We start from the raw sequence: 24425 nt of genomic DNA on the forward strand, positions 1-24425 counted from the left end.
TTTAACTCAGGAGTTGGTCTTTCCATTTTCACAATTTCAACTTTCTCGTTGTTATGTACGACTGTTAAAAGGCACTTTTAATAAACCTTCTATTACACAGTCATTTTCAACACAAACCTCTCCAGAAACTTGTTCTGCCATATTTTTCACAATATCACTTAATTGGGAAATTAAAAACTTAATAATTCACAATTAATATAACTCTTAGACACTCGAACAAATCACAGATTTAAAATAATGTACTGCAAGAACACAATCACATTCATGAGCTAGCGTACTAAGCGTATTGCTGCTTCGTGCCTGCAAATAAACCGATCACGAGAGCGGCAACTCGCCCGGCCTACATTGCACGATGGAAACAGAAGGGAGAGGGTGGGGACGGGCAGTTGTGCGACAGGACAGCGTGCGCGGTACGGTCACAGGCTACCTCACATAGCAAGTGGTTTCTCCAGCGATGCCGCCTTGACAACTTGTTTCTTTTCGAGAGCAGAGAGTGCATATAAATCTAACAATTACTTTAATTTTATTTACTATGGTAAAACTAATAATACAAAATTATTACATTATGTTATATTATAAACTTTTTCTTTTGTAATTTCCTTGGGCTACTGCCAGTAGCCCCGGTAGTCCGCAAAATACGCCCCTGTCTTTTACGTATCTTCTTTTTTTAATTTTTGTAGCAGATTGTCTTTTTGCAAATTCCGGCAATTCCTCAAATATAAATTTCGATACCACTGCTTTCCTTTTCCTTAGGCTGTTCGATAAACCTCTGTTCACTTTAGAAACTGCTTTCCCTAGTGATCTGTTGCTCCTATATGAACCCCTTCTTGGAGATGCATTACTTATCTCAGGTACTCACTTTAGTTTTTCTCTATACTGCCTCTGTCTTATTCTGTTTTGCTTGCGCTTTAGCTTTAACTTTATTTTATCAGTTTGAAGAGCTTGTTTTTGTCTTTCCCTGTTTTTTCATGTTTTGTGTTGCAGGTGTGACATTTGATAATATGAGGCTAATGTCACACACGCAACGCAATTTTGAGAGCAAAATAGTCACGCTACAAAAAAAGTTGTTATATGTTAAAATTTAGATCTTGTGGATAACCTCACTTTCTGAAAGTTTCACTTTGCTAAGTTAATTACTTTCTTATGGGCATAAATAAAATTATATTTTGTGTTGCGGGTGTGACATGTGATCTTAATATTTTGATTTAGTCCATGTACTTCAAAAACTCATCTGATTTGCTTCAAAATTTCACAGTAGAATGTGGAACATCTACACAGCAAGTTTCTCACGCAACAACAAATCAGAAGACAAGCAAAGATGATCAAAGCAGGAAACATATGAGGTGTATTTTTTCCTTTTGTCAGCAGTACTATTAATAATAAAGTCAAATATGCATAGACATTAAATAATTTAATATTTTCATGAAATTAACTGTTTATCTGGTGTAAAGGTTCATCTACTCTAGAAATATGAATATTACAATTACTTTGAAATATTTTATTTTTTTTTGCATTCAGGGTCCTTTGACATGGAATGACCCTATTGTTTATTGTAGTGTGTGTTTTGTTTTATTTTGTAATGTAATTAGTTCTCAAAACTGACGAAAGATGGATTTTGGAAAATATGAAAATTATGTAGGAAAACTGACATTTCACTGAAAACTACTATTTTTCTGAAAAAAACTTTGGGTTCCAAGCTTCAAAATGAGGGGTCATTTATTAAAATCCATTGAGCTGTTGTCCCGTAATTTCCATTACCAGTTCAAATTATATATATAGATAGCGTAGTTTAGTATACATAATGTAAATAATTTATATTGTAAATATTAGTGTAATAATTGTTAAAGTGGTCCATGTTTTGTTCTGCCGAACTTGACCACAGTCATGTGAGCAATTAGTCAAGTACTTCGCTTGCTAGATGCACGCGCATTGTCTACTTAAAACTCCAGTAATACTTAACCTTATAGCCTCGTTGGACAAAGTATGGTCTCTTGTGATAATTGTACTACATCATAACATTTTGTACTTTACTGTATGTAAGTAGGTTATACATATAATCAGAAAATGGAAGAACAGTTGAAAGAAGAGCAGTTTGGCTTCAGGAAGGGAAAAGGTACGAGAGATGCAATTGGACTGCTACGAACAATCGGCGATAGATACCTAGAGAAGAATAAAGAAGTGGTTATAGTATTTTTGGACCTAGAAAAGGAGTTTGACAGAGTGAATTGAAATAAATATATGGGGATCTTAAGAAAATTGGCGTGAATTGGAAAGAGCGGAGGCTGTTTAATAACCTTTATATGAAATGAGTCAAGTCAGGATAGGAGAAGAAATGTCAGAAGGAAGCAAAATAGGAAGAGGAGTAAGTCAACGATGCCCTTTATCACCTACCCATCTACTTGGAGGATTTAGTGAAGAACTGTTTTCAGAACATGGGAGGAGTAATAGTAGTAGGGGGAAGAAGAATAAAGTGTATAAGATTTGCTGATACGGCAATGTTAGCAGAAGACGAGATGATACTAATGGATATGCTACTAAAGCTAAATGACAGCTGTGAGCAGTATGGAATGAATATAAATGCCAACAAGACGAAGACCATGGTCATAGGAAGAAAAATAAAGAAGGTAAACTTGCGAAATCTAAATGAGGCAATAGAGTAAGTGGACAACTTCAAATACTTGGGGTGTACTATAAACAGTAACATGAGCTGCTGCCAAGAAGTCAAAAGGAGAATAGCAATGGCAAAGGAAGCCTTTAATAGGAAAAGGAGCATCTTCTGCGGACCCCTGTAGAAAGAACTAAGGAAAAGACTAGTGAAGTGCTTTGTGTGGAGTATATCATTGTATGGGGCAGAAACATGGACATTACGATGAAGTGAAGAGAAGCAACTAGGTTTAACATCATAGATATTTATAACTTTAGTTGTATTAGATTTTAGATTCCGACTCGAAATTCTTGTATATATGAAGATATCTATGGCAGTTCATGAAAAATACCACATCGTTGCACTGGCGTAGTGTGCGTGATTAGAATGCACAAAAATGTCGATTTAGACAGAATTTTAAAAGTTACCATAATTTAATGGCAGACCTGGTGTATTCTGGCAGAGAGACTCAAGCATTTTGTGTCACGCTCAAAGAACTTCGATATGAAGAGGTGGATTCCAAACTGGCATAAGTCCAAATGACAAGTTATGAGAGAAATGACGAAAACTGGTAAAATAAATTTAATGCTCTTAGATCCGTTTGAAAAAAACATATGCAGACACTAAGTTAAGACTTAGGAGAATCTGTTAAATAAACTTAGACAGTTATAGCACAGTCTAGTATATACAGTCACAAAGTTCAATACATAGGGAATATGCATCCCTAGATAGTTGCTAACCATTAGGATCGCTACTATCACCTCATCGCAGACAACGTGAAATAGTACCGGCACAGTCTGTTGTTCCTAGTACCCTAGATCATATATAAAACAGATTGACCAAGCTTATATTAAATTTAGACGCAACTGGAAAATAACGGACGCTATGCGTCGCTAGTGTCGAGAAATGAGCTTGCAATAACAAACACTAGATGGCAGAGTACCTGAACAGTACATAGAGTAATACGACTGTGGGATGACTTTTTTTACGTCATGCCACCTCCAAATTTCTTTCTCATTGTAATGTGAGGTTATGTTACAATAAGACTTTGATGTGTCGCTAAATTGTAGTATACAGAAGCTTGTTTTATCCAAATTCATCAACACACATAGATGACATTTTGGTACATGGCTGATATAATGTTGTTTGCGTTCAATATATAATCTGTCATCATTTGATGTACGAAATCTAATTGTTTTTAATTTTCAGTATACAATACCTCCCTAGCAACAATTATCACAAAATACTAAAAAGATCAGATTTGTCTGCGTTTGTTGAATGCACATCATGATGCTCACGAAAAGGCACTAATTTATTTTGTGTGAACAAGATTACAATTTTTGAATATGAAGGAAAAGCAGGTATCCCTCTTCTGAAATTTATCCGAAAGGGGAAGAATTACAACTCCCTCCCCCCAAAATTGTTTCCTCTTTTTCTAGGCCTATATGTTTTCATTTTACAGGTGTATTATATGATGCGATATGGAAGCAGATAAATAATAACTGTACGTTTCTCGTCCACATTAAATTCAACGTGTTCATAACGTAGACCTGATATATTGCTTTATGTAGGCTACACAGCTGGCAGTGTTCTTTTTACGAATAAGCGGTCGTACTAATCATTTTCTTTTCATCTGAACTATTGCTAGAATATGCGTTTGTGTTTTTATTTGCTCTGTATGTTGTTAAATAACTACTGAACATCGTCTTTGGTTAACAAATTGTTCTAGTATTCGTTTTATATCAGTCTTACGGTATTGAATTATGTCCATAACGTGGGCGAGATATTATCAGGCTGGAAAATTCGCTCTGAATGCATTTTTTACACAATTTTCTAATTTTCAGCAGATTTACGATACCCTGTGCGGTTTCTCTGCCAATGCAGAGTTAATTGCAATATACGGTAATTCTGTTATTTTCCTGACACTTTTATATCCATTCTCAAACGTACTGATTTAGATTCTTTACCCTACTGTAGGTATTTTGCTCTCTACAAATCATCGTTAGTCAAATGAAATAGCCTATAATAGTTGTTTGCAACTAATTAGTAGACAACCTCAATCCCTCCTGACCGCCTCCCTTACGAATTTCTTTCTCACTTTAATTAAATTTACTTTATACTGGTCCTTAAATTACTGAAACTAGTGCTGAGGTAGTTACGGTGATTTATGAAGTGAAAATCGTTCAATTTATAAGGGTGAAATCAAAAATAACTTTTGTAGCCTTTCCTTGTCCTTAATTGGAAATTTGAGTAACTTCATATGACGACAATATTTCTTCCTTCTTCTACAGTTAACATAATCGCAGATGGGCATTTCTAAATGAAGTTTGTTACACAGAAACCTTTGAGACAATATTGACACTTGAAGTTCTTTATGTAGTTCATCTATAAGAATTAAATTAGCGCTGAGATAGTTTCCTTCATACTCAGCTTATTCACCTTACATACATGAGTCTGTAACAGGTTAGGTTTGGTCAGTGCTGTCATGGTAATTTTTTTCTTGGCCATACACCCCACCCCTTGTTTTCTCCCTTGAAATATATTTTACTCTCCTCTCTCTATTTCTCGAATTGTCATTTAATTATTTTTTTTAATACTAAAGAAGAAGTAAAGAAATTGTTTTGCTTTACAATTTAATTGTACAAGTTTGATTTAAAGAATACACCATGTAGCACCACCATAGATGCACACTTGTCTCGATGAATCTTGGAGTGTATATTTGCAGCACTTCTTGTTTTTCAACCATTATTTTATATAATTATGGATTCCAGTGCTGAAGAGGTGGATAATTTTTGTTTATGAACATCAAACAAAATAGGCGGTAGGTACAGTAGGAACAGGAAGAGATGATCTAAGATCTGTATAGATCTCCACGTACAAAACTTAGGCACCCATATGCCGTATGGCTCCTTACAGACAAAATTTTCATTTCCCCATACGATTAATTAAAAAAAATTGTAGGTTCCATATGATATATGGCCTCGTGTGGCCTCCATGACAGCACTGGGGTCAGTTAGTTTAGGCATGTACATCTTGCATGTACAATCAAATGCATCTCCACAAAAAAATTCCTTATAAATTGAACGGTTTTCACTTCAGAAATCACAGGAACCGCTTCACCCAGGTAAGTAGTTAGCAGTTAATCATTTCAAAGCTCTTGTTATATTATGAAATAGCATCACACAATGCTGCCAAAATAAATGTTCCCAGTGTTAAAATTACAGAGTGTAAATTTCGCTTAGGACAGTTTTTGCTCTGGAAAATTAAAGGAAACAAACAGTATATCAAACCAGCAGCTGAGACACAAAGCACCTGAAATTCGAAAGTGGTTAAAAATTTTTATATTTCGTTCTTTCTTATTTACCAGCAACAGAAGTACCGATATCAGATTTTTTGCAGAGCTAATATCAGAGGCCCCTCCTATTAGAGAATGTTTTGAATATTATTATATTCTGGAAAACTACATTGGCACATCAACCTCCCCTCCCCCCGCCTGAATTCTGGGCTGAAGCACGAAAATTTCAAAATGTACAAACTACAGATGCGGCAGAATATTACCACAATGGTCTTCAGCAAGAATTTTGTAAGACATATCCAAATATCTTCATGGTCATTATATGTATTAAAATAAAACATATACTACATGTGAAGTACCTACTAAAAATGAGAGAAATAGAAATGGGAAGGACAATAAAAAAAGTGGAATGGACAAACACTAAGAAACTATTCATCCTGGATCAGTATGAACAATAGGACACTTTTTTTTGGTGTTAGTGGTATAGAATATGAAATTAAGTTGCATCAATAAGTTTTTCGAGTTTAGCATTACTTTAAGTATTTATTGTCCCCCTGTTTGAAAGATGGAATTACTTTGTTTGAAACTTGATGAAATTTTATTGTACCTTAACTCAATTTATTAAGGTACAATAAAATTCAAAATAATAACTGCAGGCCATTTTAAAATAAATCTGTTGGATGTAAATTATTTCTTAATTTATTAGGACCATAAAGGTATTGTTACAAGCGATAGATTGAATCATTTTTATCTTAATAATTTAATGTAGGATGATTATTTCGGGAATTGTTATGAAATTATTCAAATCAACTTTACAGGGAGTTATACCTGAAATCTTGATTTGCATAATACACGTCACTGTTCGTTAACAGAAAGCCACAATTTAAGTCACACGGAGTTAGTGTGCACTCGAAGTTGGTTGCTTGACGGTTGTCAGCCCACTTTGAGGTCTGTGGATATAGAGGGAAAAATTGGATCGGTGTCGGTTAGAGTTCCCGAGTAGCTCAGTGGTAGAGCGTTGGTACGTTAAACCAAAGGTCCCGGGTTCGATACCCGGCTCCGGAACAATTTTTCCCTCGAAATTATTCGAATCAACTTTACAGGGAGTTATACCTGAAATCTTGATTTGCATAATACACGTCACTGTTCGTTAACAGAAAGCCACAATTTAAGTCACACGGAGTTAGTGTGCACTCGAAGTTGGTTGCTTGACGGTTGTCAGCCCACTTTGAGGTCTGTGGATATAGAGGGAAAAATTGGATCGGTGTCGGTTAGAGTTCCCGAGTAGCTCAGTGGTAGAGCGTTGGTACGTTAAACCAAAGGTCCCGGGTTCGATACCCGGCTCCGGAACAATTTTTCCCTCGAAATTATTCAAATCAACTTTACAGGGAGTTATACCTGAAATCTTGATTTGCATAATACACGTCACTGTTCGTTAACAGAAAGCCACAATTTAAGTCACACGGAGTTAGTGTGCACTCGAAGTTGGTTGCTTGACGGTTGTCAGCCCACTTTGAGGTCTGTGGATATAGAGGGAAAAATTGGATCGGTGTCGGTTAGAGTTCCCGAGTAGCTCAGTGGTAGAGCGTTGGTACGTTAAACCAAAGGTCCCGGGTTCGATACCCGGCTCCGGAACAATTTTTCCCTCGAAATTATTCAAATCAACTTTACAGGGAGTTATACCTGAAATCTTGATTTGCATAATACACGTCACTGTTCGTTAACAGAAAGCCACAATTTAAGTCACACGGAGTTAGTGTGCACTCGAAGTTGGTTGCTTGACGGTTGTCAGCCCACTTTGAGGTCTGTGGATATAGAGGGAAAAATTGGATCGGTGTCGGTTAGAGTTCCCGAGTAGCTCAGTGGTAGAGCGTTGGTACGTTAAACCAAAGGTCCCGGGTTCGATACCCGGCTCCGGAACAATTTTTCCCTCGAAATTATTCAAATCAACTTTACAGGGAGTTATACCTGAAATCTTGATTTGCATAATACACGTCACTGTTCGTTAACAGAAAGCCACAATTTAAGTCACACGGAGTTAGTGTGCACTCGAAGTTGGTTGCTTGACGGTTGTCAGCCCACTTTGAGGTCTGTGGATATAGAGGGAAAAATTGGATCGGTGTCGGTTAGAGTTCCCGAGTAGCTCAGTGGTAGAGCGTTGGTACGTTAAACCAAAGGTCCCGGGTTCGATACCCGGCTCCGGAACAATTTTTCCCTCGAAATTATTCAAATCAACTTTACAGGGAGTTATACCTGAAATCTTGATTTGAATAATAGATTAATTTCAGTGTATGTAGTATCAAAACTGAAAGCGGTAACTAGTCTATGAATGATGTCTTAACAAGTATAAATAAAATGGACTCTTGACAAGAGACACACATTTGGCTTCAGTAATAACTAGGACTTCAAGGAATTTATGGTAGCTCACCTGTCAGGCAAAACTCTGAATAGTCAGCATTGTCGAACTATAGAAGCGCGATTAAAATGTATTTTTTTCCCCACCCATTACATATGATTGCTTTTTTCAAGTCCCGGTAATAACTTTATTAAATTAATTATCCCACATATTTGGGTGGTGCCTTTCTTTGTTTCTGACATAATTTATGAGAGTTTCTCTTTTACACTTCAATAGAGAAATACAACTTTCAGTGGACAATGAACGTGTAACTCTAATGGAACTCTAAGAACCACAGCATTAATGTTTTCTTCTTTTCTTTCATGCCCTTTAGTTTTTGTTGCAGATAATATCATGCTATTGGATAATTATACATGCACCTTTCTAATAAAATTGGCATATATTTCACTGGTCTCAGAAGTAAAATTAAATGTATAATAGCTTCTTGGTGCAAAATATTTACTGAAAATTATTGTAGGATTTGACTAGAAATGTCACTTCTCAGGCAAGGTTATTCGTGGATGACTGTATAATATACAGAAAAAATTAGTTATAAATAAAATGGACTCTTGACAAGAGACACACATTTGGCTTCAGTAATAACTAGGACTTCAAGGAATTTATGGTAGCTCACCTGTCAGGCAAAACTCTGAATAGTCAGCATTGTCGAACTATAGAAGCGCGATTAAAATGTATTTTTTTCCCCACCCATTACATATGATTGCTTTTTTCAAGTCCCGGTAATAACTTTATTAAATTAATTATCCCACATATTTGGGTGGTGCCTTTCTTTGTTTCTGACATAATTTATGAGAGTTTCTCTTTTACACTTCAATAGAGAAATACAACTTTCAGTGGACAATGAACGTGTAACTCTAATGGAACTCTAAGAACCACAGCATTAATGTTTTCTTCTTTTCTTTCATGCCCTTTAGTTTTTGTTGCAGATAATATCATGCTATTGGATAATTATACATGCACCTTTCTAATAAAATTGGCATATATTTCACTGGTCTCAGAAGTAAAATTAAATGTATAATAGCTTCTTGGTGCAAAATATTTACTGAAAATTATTGTAGGATTTGACTAGAAATGTCACTTCTCAGGCAAGGTTATTCGTGGATGACTGTATAATATACAGAAAAAATTAGTGATAAATCTTATATCACCGCCTTGCAAAACTAGCTTGATGTTATTGAAAACTGGACTACAACAAATAAAATTAAAATCAATGTGAGCAAAAGTAAATCAATATGTATCCTTCTGTAAAACACAAAATTAAATTCGTCTCATATACCAATTAAATGGATCACCAGTGTCACAAGTAAACACTTAGGTACTGTATATATTTTAGTAACAAACTGGTTGAAATAAGTCACTAATATTACAAGGATAGCCTGGAAAACACTACATTTCTTTATGTGTATTCTTAAGAAAGCTAACCGAAAGTCAAAAGAATTAATGTACATAACCCATGTTCGGTCCACTGCTGTGGAGTAATGGTAGGCACATCTGACCGTGAAATAAGTGGGCCCGGGTTCAAATCCTGATTGGGGCAAGTTACCTGGTTGAGGTTTTTCCGAGGTTTTCCCCAATTGTAAGGCGAATGTCATGTAATCTATGGCGAATCCTCAACCTCATCTCGCCAAATATCATTTCACTATCATCAATTCCATCGAGGCTAAATAACCTAGTAGTTGATACAACATCGTTAAATAATCAATTTAAAAAAAGACGTCAGATAAGCAGAGGAAGTTACAAAAGCTTGTAGTGGTGAAGAATTTAAAGCATCTGTGTTGTTAAAAAAAAAGGGAAGTACTACAAATGGCAGAAAAAGTGGATAGTTTATATTGATGTATTTGTTACGTGACATTACACAGGAGATATCACCACATATAGTTGTAAACAACCGTGGTTATTTTAAATCTGAAAGTGTACTTTAGTGTAATTTTTTTTTATTGGGTTATTTTAAGACGCTGTATCTACATCTAAATTATTTAGCATCTGAATGATATGAAGGTGAAATGAGTCCGGGGTCCAGCACCGAAAGTTACCCAGCATTTGCTCGTATTGGGTTGAGGGAAAACCCCGGAAAAAACCTCAACCAGGTAACTTGCCCCGACCAGGATTCGAACCCGGGCCACCTGGTTTCGCAGTCAGACGCGCTGACCGTTACTCCACAGGTGTGTAATCAAGTGTTGCTTTGTATAATAAGAACTGTAGACACAGTGTATACGGTAAATCTCTATATGCATTTGAAAAGATTAGTAATCAACTTGACAGAAATGTTCGTGTGTCACAATATAATTTGTAATATTTTATTTGTTAATGGCACTGTTATTTTTATTAAAGTATGCGATTTAGCAGTTACATGTACTTCACAAATGTCTCAATTGTTTCAAAAACAATTAAATGCATTTATGACATTTGGCACAATAATATGAACATTTTCCATTTTGGTAATGAATTAAGTGGCAAGAAAATGTTCATGTGTCACACCATATAATATTTAATATTTTTTACATGATTAATTATTCCTTTTCATTATGATTTTCTGTTTATATTTTGGAATGCTTACGTTAAAAAAAACAGTGATGTGTCTTTCATGAACTCCTAAGTATTTGATTAAGTATCCTGTGAAGCTCATAGTTCGAAAATGTTACGTGTGTGACTATGGAATGACCCATCAGTATTGTTAGTATTGTTACAAATTACAGTCCACACCTGTGGAGTAACGGTTAGCGCGTCTAGCCGCGAAACCAGGTGGTCCAGGTTCGATTCCCGGTCGGGACAAGTTACCTGGTTGAGGTTTTTTCCGGGGTTTTCCCTCAACCCAACATGGGCAAATGCTGGGTAACTTTCGGTGTTGGACCCCGAACTCATTTCACCGGCATTATCACCTTCATCTCATTCAGACGCTAAATAATCTAAGCTGTTGATAAAGCGTCGTAAAATAACCTATTGAAATAAAGTTACAAATTACAAAACCTGAAACTGTTAGAATGGGATCAGGAGTAGTGACAAAAAATGTAATGTTGTAGGCCTACATCAACATGACTATTTGAATCCAGTTTCTAATAGTTTTTAAGGTTTGAAGGCCTTTTGAGGTAAACAGTATTGAACATGTGAGGGAAGGGCTATTTCTTGGTAATGGATTAGGCCTGTATATTTTATAATATTATTAACTATATATTGTTAAAGTACCTAGTAAATATCGTAATATGTATATTATATAATACTGTAAACGAGACAATATCACAGGCTGCAAACTAGATTATTCTTGTTTTTGTATAATTATACGAACAAGTCTGAAATAAACACGACTACCATTGGTTAGGTTAGGATAGGATTACTTATATATTGTAATCAGGCTATATGCACAAATTTTCCAATATACTACTATCATAACTAAATAGGTAATGTTAACATTAATTTTCATAAGTTTTTGTGGTGCAAATTAAAATAATTCAAAGTAAAGTATAACAAAACTCCGACAACATTATAATTATGAACGTCAAATTCTCTTATTTTATTTATTTTTCAGTGTTTAGTCCCTTATTTCCCATTGTTCTTTGGATTTATCATTAGTGAAATATCAATTAACGGATAAATTATGTTATACACTCAGTTGATAATATAAATAATATTCACGACAAATATATAAAAACAGAAGAGATAACGAATCATAATTTAGCCCATCGATAACTTTATAACATGGTCTAAAAATTCTAGGTAGATTGGCTTTGCGCGAGACTCTGCATTGTATTCTATTCAATACAAAGGCGTACTTTATCTTATCTCTCCGCTTCGCCCACGTGACAACTATAATTAGAACTCCCTCGTTCCGAACTTGCCTAGGTCATATAGGCCAATAATATTTATCCATGGTCATCAGTTGTCGACAGTACATACCGTTGCTTACGAGAATATCTCGTAGGCAAGAAATAATCGATTTAGACCGACCAGACCGGTTCAGAGTTCGTGTCTCGTGATGGTGTTGGTCATTGTGCCATCTGTTGACGATTATTGAACTACATCAAGCCGGCCTCGACTGCAAACCCTAAAGCCTATATAAAAGAGCTATCTGTTAGTATATATGATCTAGGCTAGTACCCACAACAACTCAAGCTTCGTGACTGTATATACTAGACTGTGGTTATAGCCTATATAGGCTTGAAAAGGATTAATTAAAGCTTGAATAAAGCAAGTTAAAATCTTAAAAAAAAAGACTTAGGACACTTTGGAATCCTCCTCTTCATATGTGCAAACTCCCCCACAGTGGCATGGCAGATGTCCAACCTGCACTCCACCTCCAACCAGATATTCAGAAACATTTGTGCTGTCGATAGCTTGACGAATTTTGTGTCACAAATCGTTGAAGTTATCCTGAGGTACATGATACACTTGGTCCTTCACAAAATTTCACAGGAAAAAATTCAGATGAGTAAGATCCAGTGAACATGGGGACAAGTGAATGCTTCGGCTCAAATCGACTTCCTCAGGCTTCTTGCAAAGATGAATTCTTTCCACTTTTTCCTCAAACACCGTCCTTTTACTATCACAATAAAGCCCATTTCTCGTAATTGTTTGTCTCATTTAATTTGCTCACATCTAGGTAGAAACATCTTTGTGATGCTTAAAATTAAATTCATTCCGAAATGCACATTGCCTACACTTCACGGATTTCACTTCCATCAGTGAAAGAACGCAGAACAATTTCTGTTGAGGTGTTCATATCTTCGCTCATTCTGATCATGCACATCACACCAGCACCAGAGTATGGTATTTTTCATAAATTGTCACAGATATCATCATATTTACAACAATTTCGAATTGGAATCTTAATACAGTGAAAGTTATAAAAGGTCGTAATATTAGACCTATAAGCCAGACAAGTGGTACAGTAGTTATATAATGTGTTATGATCTTAAATTTTTCCATAATTTCGTAAGAGTAACATCATACAATATTGTATTAATTGTATTGTTCATGAATATAATTCTATGTGCTGTATTCTCTTTCATATAATAAGCATTAATATCCTTCGGAATATGTATGATAAGAACTTTCTTGTGTTAAATTTTAACGTACCTTGTTAACATGTTTCGACCTATTTTCGGTCATCTTCGGAACTGCTCGTTGTTGGTCTTGGCGCCTCTTGTTTCCTGTGTGGGTGCGTTCGTGTTAAAAGTTGTGTAATCAAGATGTATAATCAAGATAATACAAGTCATTTAATACACAAATATAGATCGGAATGGATAAAAGCCATAAAAACATCACACCACTTACATTTTAACCACGAATGCCTAAAACACACCCCAACGATATTTTCAACACACAACTCAATTTCAAAACACATACACTCTTTGACTCTACACTACGAACGCACCCACACAGGAAACAAGAGGCGCCAAGACCAACAATGACCAGTTCCGAAGATGACCGAAAATAGATCGAAACATGTTACAAGATACGTTAAAATTTAACACACGAAAGTTCTTATCATACATATTCCGAATTGATACAGTGTTAAAAGTTGTGTAATCAAGATTTGTAACATTTATATCCGTTGTAGATCACAATTCAGTCACATTTTTCTTTTCATTTTTATTGGTTCTGAAATCTTGCTATTATCATGCTATTCTTAAATTCCTTACGGACTTCTGTTTTCCTGTTTTTAACTTATTTATATGTCGTTTCTCAGAATTATTGGGAATATTATTTTGTAAATTTTTTAAAAGTCGCCTAGGCCTATTAATAACTTACTGTTCATGTTACCTTAAGCTTTCTCACAACCAACAAAATATGATATATGGTGATAAAAGTCGTTCTTTTACAATATTGCGTATACAACTTGTGCTCTTCTTAAAGCGGCACTTTTCTCTCTCTAAGATATTCTCAAATCATGTTTGAATTCATTTTGTATAATGCAGATAATTCATTACTATATTTTCTTTTGCCTTGTTTATTAATGCAGTCCTTATTTTCAATTTCTATGTATCTGTTTATTTCATTCATTCGTAATTGTCTGCCCAAGGGCAGATCTATCAGTCCAAATCCAATTTTTTCCAATCTTTCCTCTTTTCCTCCTACTTCTTAAACAATCTATACAATCTCTATATCTTAATACTGATCTGCTTATTGTTGTTGTTTAGTCAACTGTCCGAAGACAGGTCTGAATCTCATAAGTGACACCATAAAGTATCACTCATGAGGCAACTAGGCCATTGCATACATCGCTGACTAGTTACATATTACACTAATCAGACTTCAGATGTATACAAACAATTAATCTGTCTCTGATACATATCATCAAGTGATGTACTGCCTGATAATAGATGTACATATCAGCCAGAACTGCAATCAGAGGTAGATGTGTTTATTATTCTTCATTAATTTATGGTCTTTTAAATTTTTTAATGCAAAATAAAAATTAGAACTGTTACTTCCTCAGGAGGCAACAAAACTATGTCAGCATCAGAGTGATGGAGGCGAAAGAAAGCTGGACAAGATGATGGTCAGCAGGGAAACCAGCAGCAGGTAACGGATTTGACAGAACTGGCTAATCGTCTCCTTACCGAAACTGGTAACATGGATATTTACCAGGAAAGCTATGAACATATATCGAAGTTGGTAAGTTCATTTAGATAAATATCTATAATGGCTTTCTTACATAAATTTCAGAGATATATGGTCTTACTAATAAACCATATATAGTTTTTATACGAAACTTATGTAGAGTTGGGACAGTAAAACGTTACTAATAAATCATGCATAAGTGTTGGATGTATAAGAAGCCTGTAACTATACATGGGAATTGCTTTGCAGTAGTTATGTACACGAAATCCCTTGTTTAAATGTTGTACAGAGATAAAAAAAAATGGGCACCCCTCCAACAGCTGTTTGTATACTTACTGGCTTTTAAGGAACCCAGAGGTTCATTGCCACCCTCACATAAGCCCGCCATTGGTTCCTATCCTGAGCAAGATTAATCCATTCTCTATCATCATATCCCACCTCCCTCAAATCCATTTTAATAATATCTTCCCATCTACGTCTCAGCCTCCCTAAAGGTCTTTTTCCCTCCGGCCTCCCAATGAACACTATATGCACTTCTGGATTCTTCCATATGTGCTACATGCCCTGCCCATCTCAAACGTCTGGATTTAATGTTCCTAATTATGTCAGGTGAAGAATACAATGCGTGCAGTTCTATGTTGTGTAACTTTCTCCATTCTTCTGTAACTTCATCCCTCTTAGCCCCAAATATCAGCTGTTTGTATAGAGTGTCATTTTATGATGATGGTTGCCATGTAACTACAGAAGAACAAACCAAAGAGCACAGAAGAATTAGAATAATATTGCTGTAGCTCATACTCTTTGACCAAAATATAGTGTGGTAATCGACTAGGTCCAGTTTTACTATCAATACTTAGCATGGCACACTAGCGCTCACTATTGGATGCAATAGAGAACCACAATTTTATTATTCTATCACCTTTTGTAATGAAGTAATGACGAAACTATGACATAGTTATGTAAACAGTTGTACTGTTATACATTATGTATGTAGTGATTATTAGTAAGAAATTTACACACTACTTATAAACGAGCTATCATTGTGTAAGTATAAGACAGTTAAACGTCTGTATAAGAGTTTTTATTAGTAAGACATTATTAAAAATGTCTGCCAGAGACAATTCTGAAATGTTATAAATTCATGGCAATTCCAACTTTGTAATACAGCTCAGAAACATGAACCTTAACATTTTGGCAACTTCAAAGAATAAAAGTGCAGAAATGAGAACTCCTAAGGCCTTTGGTTGGATATACTTTATATGATCACAAATGGAATGTCTACATCAGGAATGAATTAAACATAACTGCCATCACTGGTACCATATCAACATACAGAAACAACGGGTATGAACATGTATCACGGATGCCCAATAACAGGCTGCCTCAGAGGCTATTTCACTACAATCCTTGTGGGAAGAGAGAGATCTGGGCGACCAAAAGTGCAATGAAGAGACCAGCTTTCAGCCAGCATCCAACATGGACCCTATTCTACAAAAGTATGGTCTAATACATTACAAGTTTATTGAGCTGTAACTAATAGTTATTATTAGAGCTAGGATTCGTATGTATTAAAAGCTAATATTTTTAGTCGGTATAGTTTATAAACATACAAGCCATGCTCCCCAGTCCTTATATTTGCCATTCTTGTCATTCAGTACTTCCATTAGTTAGCACTAAGGATCTTTAATCCTCTTAACCACCACTTACAAAACAGCAGGGGGTTTAAAAGCTGCGTTGTCTAGTCCTTGTGACTTTTCTTGCATTTCGAGTCTTGTCAACCAGGCTTAAAACCTTCTTAACTGGCATCACATCGACTCAACTATACTCGGCATCATTCTTAACTCTTACTAATATAAATCCTAGCTCTAGTTATTAGTGACAAAGATTTCTTGTACATTTGTACTTTATTACTCCATATTTACAACAGTAGAGTTGTAACTTTATATTCCACAATACTATACAAGAACATTTGAGGACCGTTTTTGCTAACTGAAAAAAACTAAATTTTACAGGAGAGACAAAACACTATAGTAAGCACGTTTTGCTGTATGTCTCACTTATAGCAGAAAGCAAGTTTTGAAAAAACGATCACACTTTGACACACTACAATGAAGAGAAATAACCCAATTTTACTAAGATGCTTTGAACATCATGTAGAGATCTGCCTTGTATTAACAAATCCATCAAAATCTCAATTTTGCAAATTTTGCAGTTAGCAAGTTTTGCAAAAATGGTCCTCATTTACTAATGAACCTTGTATTCCCTACCTTAGTGCCAAGTATAACATCCCTCTCTTCAATTGGTCAGTGACATTTATTTTTTGGTGCTCGGAGTACTTTACCAAAATTTACATATAATTTTTTAAAACAATTACTAATATCTTTTGAAATTCAAATAAATCATCTCGCAAATTCTTAAAGATTCCCTGCAGATTATACAATTTCATTTATACCACTCAGAAGGCCTTAATTAAGGATATGGTAATTTTAAATAAAATCTTTTATTTATAAGTATAATTTTAAAGTAATTTTCTAAGATTTTATTTTATAATTGATAATCAGTGGTGCTTAATTATTACATTTTATTTTTATAACAATACTCATATTTAATTAATTATATTTTTATTTGCTATTAATTTCCGGATCCTTGTGGTCATCCTTAATTAAGGCCGGACGATTTATTTCTCTCTCTCTTAATGTATTAACCACTTCCCTTATTATCCTGAGTTAACTCGGGTTGCTAACATGTGTCAAAATTTATTAACCCGAGTTAACTCGTTTGAGTCCCATTGTCTACTTCATAGTGATTTTTTAAGTATGTAAGAAAATTAGTGATGTACAGTGATTCTGCAATATTAAATGACCTCTTTACGAAAATAAAAAAAATGACACTTTTTTTTCACAAAACTGGTAAAATAAATAGTAAGGGAAGAGGTTAAACCATACACCATACTAATATGGTGTATAATACAATTTGCTGCTGTAAATTACTATAAACTGAAAATTTTCAACGAAATTGCAAAGCGATTTTGAATCTTTATTTGCCACCTCTAACATAAGAGTGCTGAAAGCATCAAGCACAATTCTCACTTCTCCCTATCCACTTTCTAATCCACACTTTTCTTTTCCGTTTCTTATTTTTATTTTTTCACTTTTATTAAAGGGAGTCATCAAGCCCTATCTCACTAATGTTAAAACAGCTATATTAATGACCCGTTATCACAGAACATACTAGGTATAGAAATGTGATATTTTACAGGATGTTTATGCATTCCTTCTGAGTGCACTGATTCGTTTTGATGATAAAATATCTAATAGAAAAACAATATTTTTTTTATAAACTTATAAAATTAAAAACAAGAATTAGACATTTTATTTATTTTTATTATTATTATTATTTTTTAATAAGCTATTATAGCAAACTCAATCAAAGGAATTCCATATCATCACATTGTTACCTGAAATGTATCGTAAAAATTTCATGCAGATAGACCTAGTAGTTTCTGAGAAAACAGGTCATTTATGTTGAAAAATGTAGTTTTAAGTAAATCATGTTTGAAGTAAAAATTTCTATAAAAATTCACCTATTACAGAAAAAAATATTTTAAAACCCTTCTGGTTGGTGGTCCTCGTCTTCTTCTCTATCCTGCTCAACTAATACTGCCCTCCTTCTCTTGGATCTTGCCCCTTTGGTTGTGTTTGTTACCATTATTCGCAATGTGTCCAAGTTAGCCATGTTTTTTGAGGTATTATATCCTATTTGAATATCTAGATCCTTCGATGCCTGTATTCTTGCAATGTATCCATCATTAAATGTGAGTACAGCATCTAGTATACTAAATTCCAACGTTGACATACCAACAGACACATTTTTTTGGGACTCAGTGTCCACACCTGTGGAGTAATGGTCAGCGCGTCTGGCCGCGAAACCAGGTGGCCCGGGTTCGAATCCCGGTCGGGGCAAGTTACCTGGTTGAGGTTTTTTTCCCGGGGTTTTCCCTCAACCCAATACGAGCAAATGCTGGGTAACTTTCGGTGCTGGACCCCGGACTCATTTCACCAGCATTATCACCTTCATTTCATTCAGACGCTAAATAACCTAGATGTTGATACAGCATCGTAAAATAACCCAATAAAAAAATAAAAAAAAAAATAAAAAAATTGGGACTCAGTGCCAAACAACGTTATTAAATGATTCATTAATATTGTGAGTTCATCAGAATGGGAAAAATCTTGAAACACAGGCTCACGAAGCATTAATTTTACTATTAAACAAGTCAAACCACAGTCTTCTAAGACAATTAGTTCCTGAGATAATAATTTTTTTGTGAAAAGTGGTAAATTTTTTCTCTAAAACACAAATACACTAATATTTTTAAAAAAATATTTTAAATAGCTAATATTTGAATATTTTCATAAACCGAACACCAAATTAAGCAGAATGAACCATACTTTCATAAAGTTTAAAAAAATTTTAAATGTTAATTTTTTTTCCCCCTTAATTTAACAATTCTGGCCATGGCTTCAACTATTCCCACTTCTAACATTTTCTTATGATAGTATGGTCTCATTCTGAGTCTCATGTAAACACTTCCAATAGAATTCCAAACGGAAATAACATTTCAATGGATACCTAGTCATTGTGGTATACCTGGAAACGAGAAAGTCGATAATATTGCAAAACAGGCAACATATTTGCAACCAAGACCTCTTCAAGTGATATCTCTATCCAGTGCTTTTGCTTCAGTAAAGTCTCATTTTACAAACCTATGGATCAACAATTGGCTCTCTTCTGACAAAGGAAAAATTTTACAGTCTGTACAGAAGAAACCAAATGACCTGGAAATGTACAAAAACTTGCCCAGATATGTTCAAACATTTTTAACAAGAGCCAGAACAGGTCAAATTGTCACTCAATTGTACCTACACCAATTTCACATTTCTGATAATCCTACTTGCCTGTGGTATAATAATCATGATGAAGATCTGGAACACATTCTTCTATACTGTCCATCCATAAACCACAAAAGAAGTAAATTAAAATCATCAGTACCAGTTGCAGAAGACACAGCCCTGCAGTATATATTGACTACACCTCAACTCTGGCTACTAGCAACAGGCATCTATAATGAACACCGATCAAAATACCCTCATTTCTCGTGAAAAACAAAAACTGAATTTACTACAGTGGACTTTATGTTGTCAGCAAACAGCTGGATACATTAAGATAATTGATTGATTAAACACTTCCCATCATGAGAGTGAACTATAGCAACTCTCACGAGAGAGCTGTCACTGTGTAAAAGAGGCTTTAATGTATGTAGTGTAAAGTAGGTTCACTTTGTGTTTCTCAATGTACCATAACTGACAACTCAGGTAGTGCTAGCTACCAGGGATTTCTTCAGTTATTTGTTCCATAGACCATTTATCACAAAAATATCATGGCATTGGTCTCCTGGAAAAATGATGGGTACAATGCAGTAGATTTCCATTGATTTCTGCAATAACCATAAGGATGATTGTGTCAGTTATGAAGCAGTGGTCGAATGACAGCACAGAAAAGGGGAATATTCTGGAAAAACTTGATACATCATCATCATTGGTCATTACAAATTTTACTTAGATTGCCTGGATTGGAAAGTTTGTGCTCTAGCTGTCTGGGAATAAAACATCAGATTCATCTCACACCTCCTGAAAAGAAGATTCTGAAATGTTGTACCTCTCAACCATAATAATGCCAAGCTATATGCATAACTCAGTGCTTAGTATTTATGAATAGGGATTGGATTTCTGTGACATGTCATATTTTTATCCCATTCTCTTTTTATAAGCTTAAGTTAAATTAAACATATTTCTAGCTTTTCTAAACATATCACAGTGTTTATTGATTATGTTGTTGGTGTTGACCAATACTAAGGATCTTAGATTTCTTCCATTCTCCTGCAGGTGTGCCAATAGTATTTGGTGAGCTGCAATGGTAAATCAGCATCTAATTTCTTTATTGCTGGGCATTGTAGCAAATGTTCTTTATCCATGATGGAGTTCTGATTTCTACAGAGGGTGCACTGTGAATGCTGGTAGATATTAATTCGATGTAGATGAGAGGCGAGACAATCATGTTCAGTTGTTACGCGAAATATAGCAACAGCCTTTTTTTCGTGGTAAATCTGGGATATTATTACTGTCTAGCAGAATATTCCAATGTTTGCCTTCGCTTTTCTTGAGGAATTCCTGTTTACAAAAGGACTGGACTATGTGTTTGATCCTGACTTTTGAGGCATGAAAAGAGATTGTATTATTTTGAGTTTGTCTGATGTTTGTTCCTTTTTTGGCCAGGAAGTCAGCTTTCTCATTATCTACTATTCCACAGTGTGAGGGTATCCATTGAAAAACTAGCTCTTTACGCACCCTTGTAGCATTTTAAGAGCAGAAAGAATTTCTCTTCCTTGTCTGTTTTCTGGAGGACTTGATGTTAGTGCTTGGAGTCCAGATTTACAATCACTAAGTATAACCACTTTGTTAAATTTATGTATGTGATGATAAATCTGTTTCAGGGCTTCTAATTCACCATCATAATGAGTGGACAGTATTCCAAAAGATATGTGAGAGCTAAAAATGTCACTTAGATTCATGCTCCAGCATTACTATGTTTATCAAGCAGAGATCCATCTGTATAAATATGAAGCCATTCAGATATTGGATATCTTGTACATATGCTTTCAACAGCTAGTGATTTTAATACTGATTGGTCGACGTCACATTTTGCAGTGATGTATTGTATCAGATCATTTTCACATTTAATTTCAGGCTAAGAGAGTGGCTATACTGAGAGTAGAAGCTTTTCTATATTATCAGTTGTTTGTACATTGTATTTACTTTGTAATTTATAAATATCCTGGAAGAAGCCAGATTGTGTTTTGAGTTTCCGTTCAGTTTTTTAGTTCCTCCAAAAATCATTGTTTATTGTTTATAAAAATCCTTATTTTACCATTAAGTCATATTTGATCAAAAATGGCAGAAAAGCATATTTTTAGTTATATTACAACAATCTTAACAGTTCTCCAAACATGTTTTGTGTCAATAATGGCAAGAGATTTTATTTACATTTGGCTATTTATTTGGATTTATTTCCCTAAGAAATATTTTGTGGTTAAATGAAGTTTGAAGGTAATTGGATTCGCCAGCAATAAGTTGTCAAAACACAAAGGACAAAAGGATGTTAGGATTATGGTCAAATTGTTGCTGATCGGTCTCACCTTCATCTCTTCACCCTGTTGCCATAACAGTCAGTGACCCTGTTAACATAGCTGTAATAAAATTAGTCACGCAGAGGACAGATGTTGGATATTTTTCACCCGTCTTTTACCCCTGCTATTTTTATAGGCTGAACAGTTTGCTATGGACAGTACAAGGAGTTAATATTCACAAAAACAATTTTGCAGAATAGCCAATACAGAGTTTTTAAAGTAATTTTTAGACTATATTTAATTTGTTTTGCGTCATATTTCCAGTTTTTCTTTACCATATTTTAGTATTCTTATGGCATATGTGCATACATATTTCCAGAGTTTTTAGTAATAGAAATCCGAGCTCTATTTCTGATTATAGGCACTTTTGGTCGTCTAGTCACTGCCACAGGTCACAGGAGAGCCAAATCCTAGCAATTCCTGTCATAAAGTGTTGAGTTCAGTGTTAGAGAAGGCTTTATGGCCTTAACTCTGCCTGGTTAAATAAAACCATTATTATTTTTATTATTACTATTCATCCTCTTTCACTCTCTCAGTCCCTCGTCAATGGAATTCTCTACTCAGAATATTAGGGACTACCAGACAATAACTACTTTCAAGAATAGGCTAAGCAATTTCTTACGAACATAGTCAAATTGAAGATATCATAATCATAATTGAGTTTAATCATTTCATTATATTGTAGGTCTAATAATGAGTATTATTATTATTATTATTATTATTATTATTATTATTATTATTATTATTATTATTATTATTATTGGTATTTTGGGATGACAAAAGAAACTGTTTTTATTGTTTTACATTAATGATGTATTATGTAGCTATTATATTATATATTATATTATATTATATTATATTATATTATGTTTTGTTTATAGCAATGTACTAATTTTATATCATACTGATTGAGTGGAAAAGAAGGATGAATGTCCTTAACTCTGTCAATTAAAATAAAACAATACATTGGAAGAATTTTAGTTGAAAAATACATTTTTTAATTACTTTAAGAGTCGACCTGGTGACATAGTCGGTAGAGTGCTGGTTTTCTGTGCCTGATGTTGCTTAAATGCAGTAGGCTCATGTCAGTAGATTTACTGGCATGTAAAAGAACTCTTGTGGGACAAAATTTCAGTACACCAGTGGTCCTGATATAACCTCAGCATTTGTGAGTGTTGTTAAATAAAACATAATTTTTTAATTATTTTTAGAATTTTAGTAACTTGTAATTATTATTTATTGCATTTATGTCCATTTCAGATTGAGGATTCAGAACGTAAAAATGTCAAGAAAGAGAGTAGATGAGCAATAAATTATGATGATGCATTGGATATGTATGCTGAAGACTTTGACGAAAAGGAAAAAGCAAGATTTGAAAAGAAAAAGGAAGGAGTATCTAGTGCTGGTACAGGAGAAGAAAATGGAAATAGAGTTGATGATACATCCAGAAGTGCACACAAAGAAAGCGAAGGTAATTATAATGCTGTAATCAGGCAGTCAAATTTATAATGATAGTAGAGTGATAGTGATGGTGTATATATACATCCACATGTGAGTGTGCATGTGTTTTCTTTTGTTTAACTGCTGTAACTGCTGTCAGTACTTAAGATCTGTTGGAAACGTTTAGAGGCACTAATTAAAAAAAAAAAAACAGCATATATCATAGTGAGGATCATGTAAGAGCAGTTCCTAAAGGACTAATTTGGCTGTCTCTTCAGTGTTGCCAATTAATACCAGATATCACCAAAGAGGGTAAAATCACAATGCCATGTACTATAGAAGTAATAATAATCATCATCATCTTTGCTTGTATTGGACCTAGTGGCCCATTACGGTCTCTTGCCAACGGTTGAACGGCCTGCCCAAGGATCTCTTGCCCACAGGATGGTAATTTAAAATTTGGCGTGGAATTCTAGAACGAGGCATTCAGATGACATGTGATCTCCAGTTTTGTCTGTATTTCTGTAGGTATTCTGTAATCGGTTCAATCTGCAGTTCTTTCATAATGTCAAAATTTCTAATGTGATCCATTCTCGTGTATCCCGCTGTATGACGCATAAATCTCATTTCTGCTGCCGTTAATCTTTGTGAATCAATATTACGAATCGTCCAAGCTTCACTACCAAAACAGAGTATAGGTCTGGCCAATGTTTTATAAATTCTGGTGAGCGTGTGTTTTTGTACTAAGGTTGGTTTGAATATCTGATTAATTATCCCCATTGCTCTGTTGAATTTAATAATTTTCTCATTCAAATCTTTTTCTTAT

The 24425-nt window shown here is 34.6% G+C and overlaps 1 protein-coding gene and 1 long non-coding RNA gene across 13 annotated transcripts in view; one reads left to right on the forward strand and one right to left on the reverse strand.

Moving 5' to 3' along the window:
- Positions 1-24425, reverse strand: part of LOC138715586 (uncharacterized) — a 148345-nt gene that overhangs the window by 37918 nt on the left and 86002 nt on the right. The window lies entirely within an intron of this gene.
- LOC138715584 (CD2 antigen cytoplasmic tail-binding protein 2 homolog) overlaps positions 1-24425 on the forward strand; it is an 88025-nt gene that overhangs the window by 37817 nt on the left and 25783 nt on the right. For all 11 annotated transcript variants that reach the window (XR_011336503.1, XR_011336501.1, XR_011336502.1 and 8 more), the window contains 2 exons: positions 14789-14967; positions 23420-23630. Coding sequence is in view for 4 of the 11 variants with exons in the window: in XM_069848658.1 (XP_069704759.1) it covers positions 23492-23630 (139 nt within the window). In the remaining 7 variants the exon portion in view is untranslated. The remainder of the gene's footprint in view (positions 1-14788; positions 14968-23419; positions 23631-24425) is intronic.

The sequence above is a fragment of the Periplaneta americana genome, chromosome 15, assembly GCF_040183065.1.
Source record: "Periplaneta americana isolate PAMFEO1 chromosome 15, P.americana_PAMFEO1_priV1, whole genome shotgun sequence".
In the NCBI taxonomy this organism is placed as follows: domain Eukaryota; kingdom Metazoa; phylum Arthropoda; class Insecta; order Blattodea; family Blattidae; genus Periplaneta; species Periplaneta americana.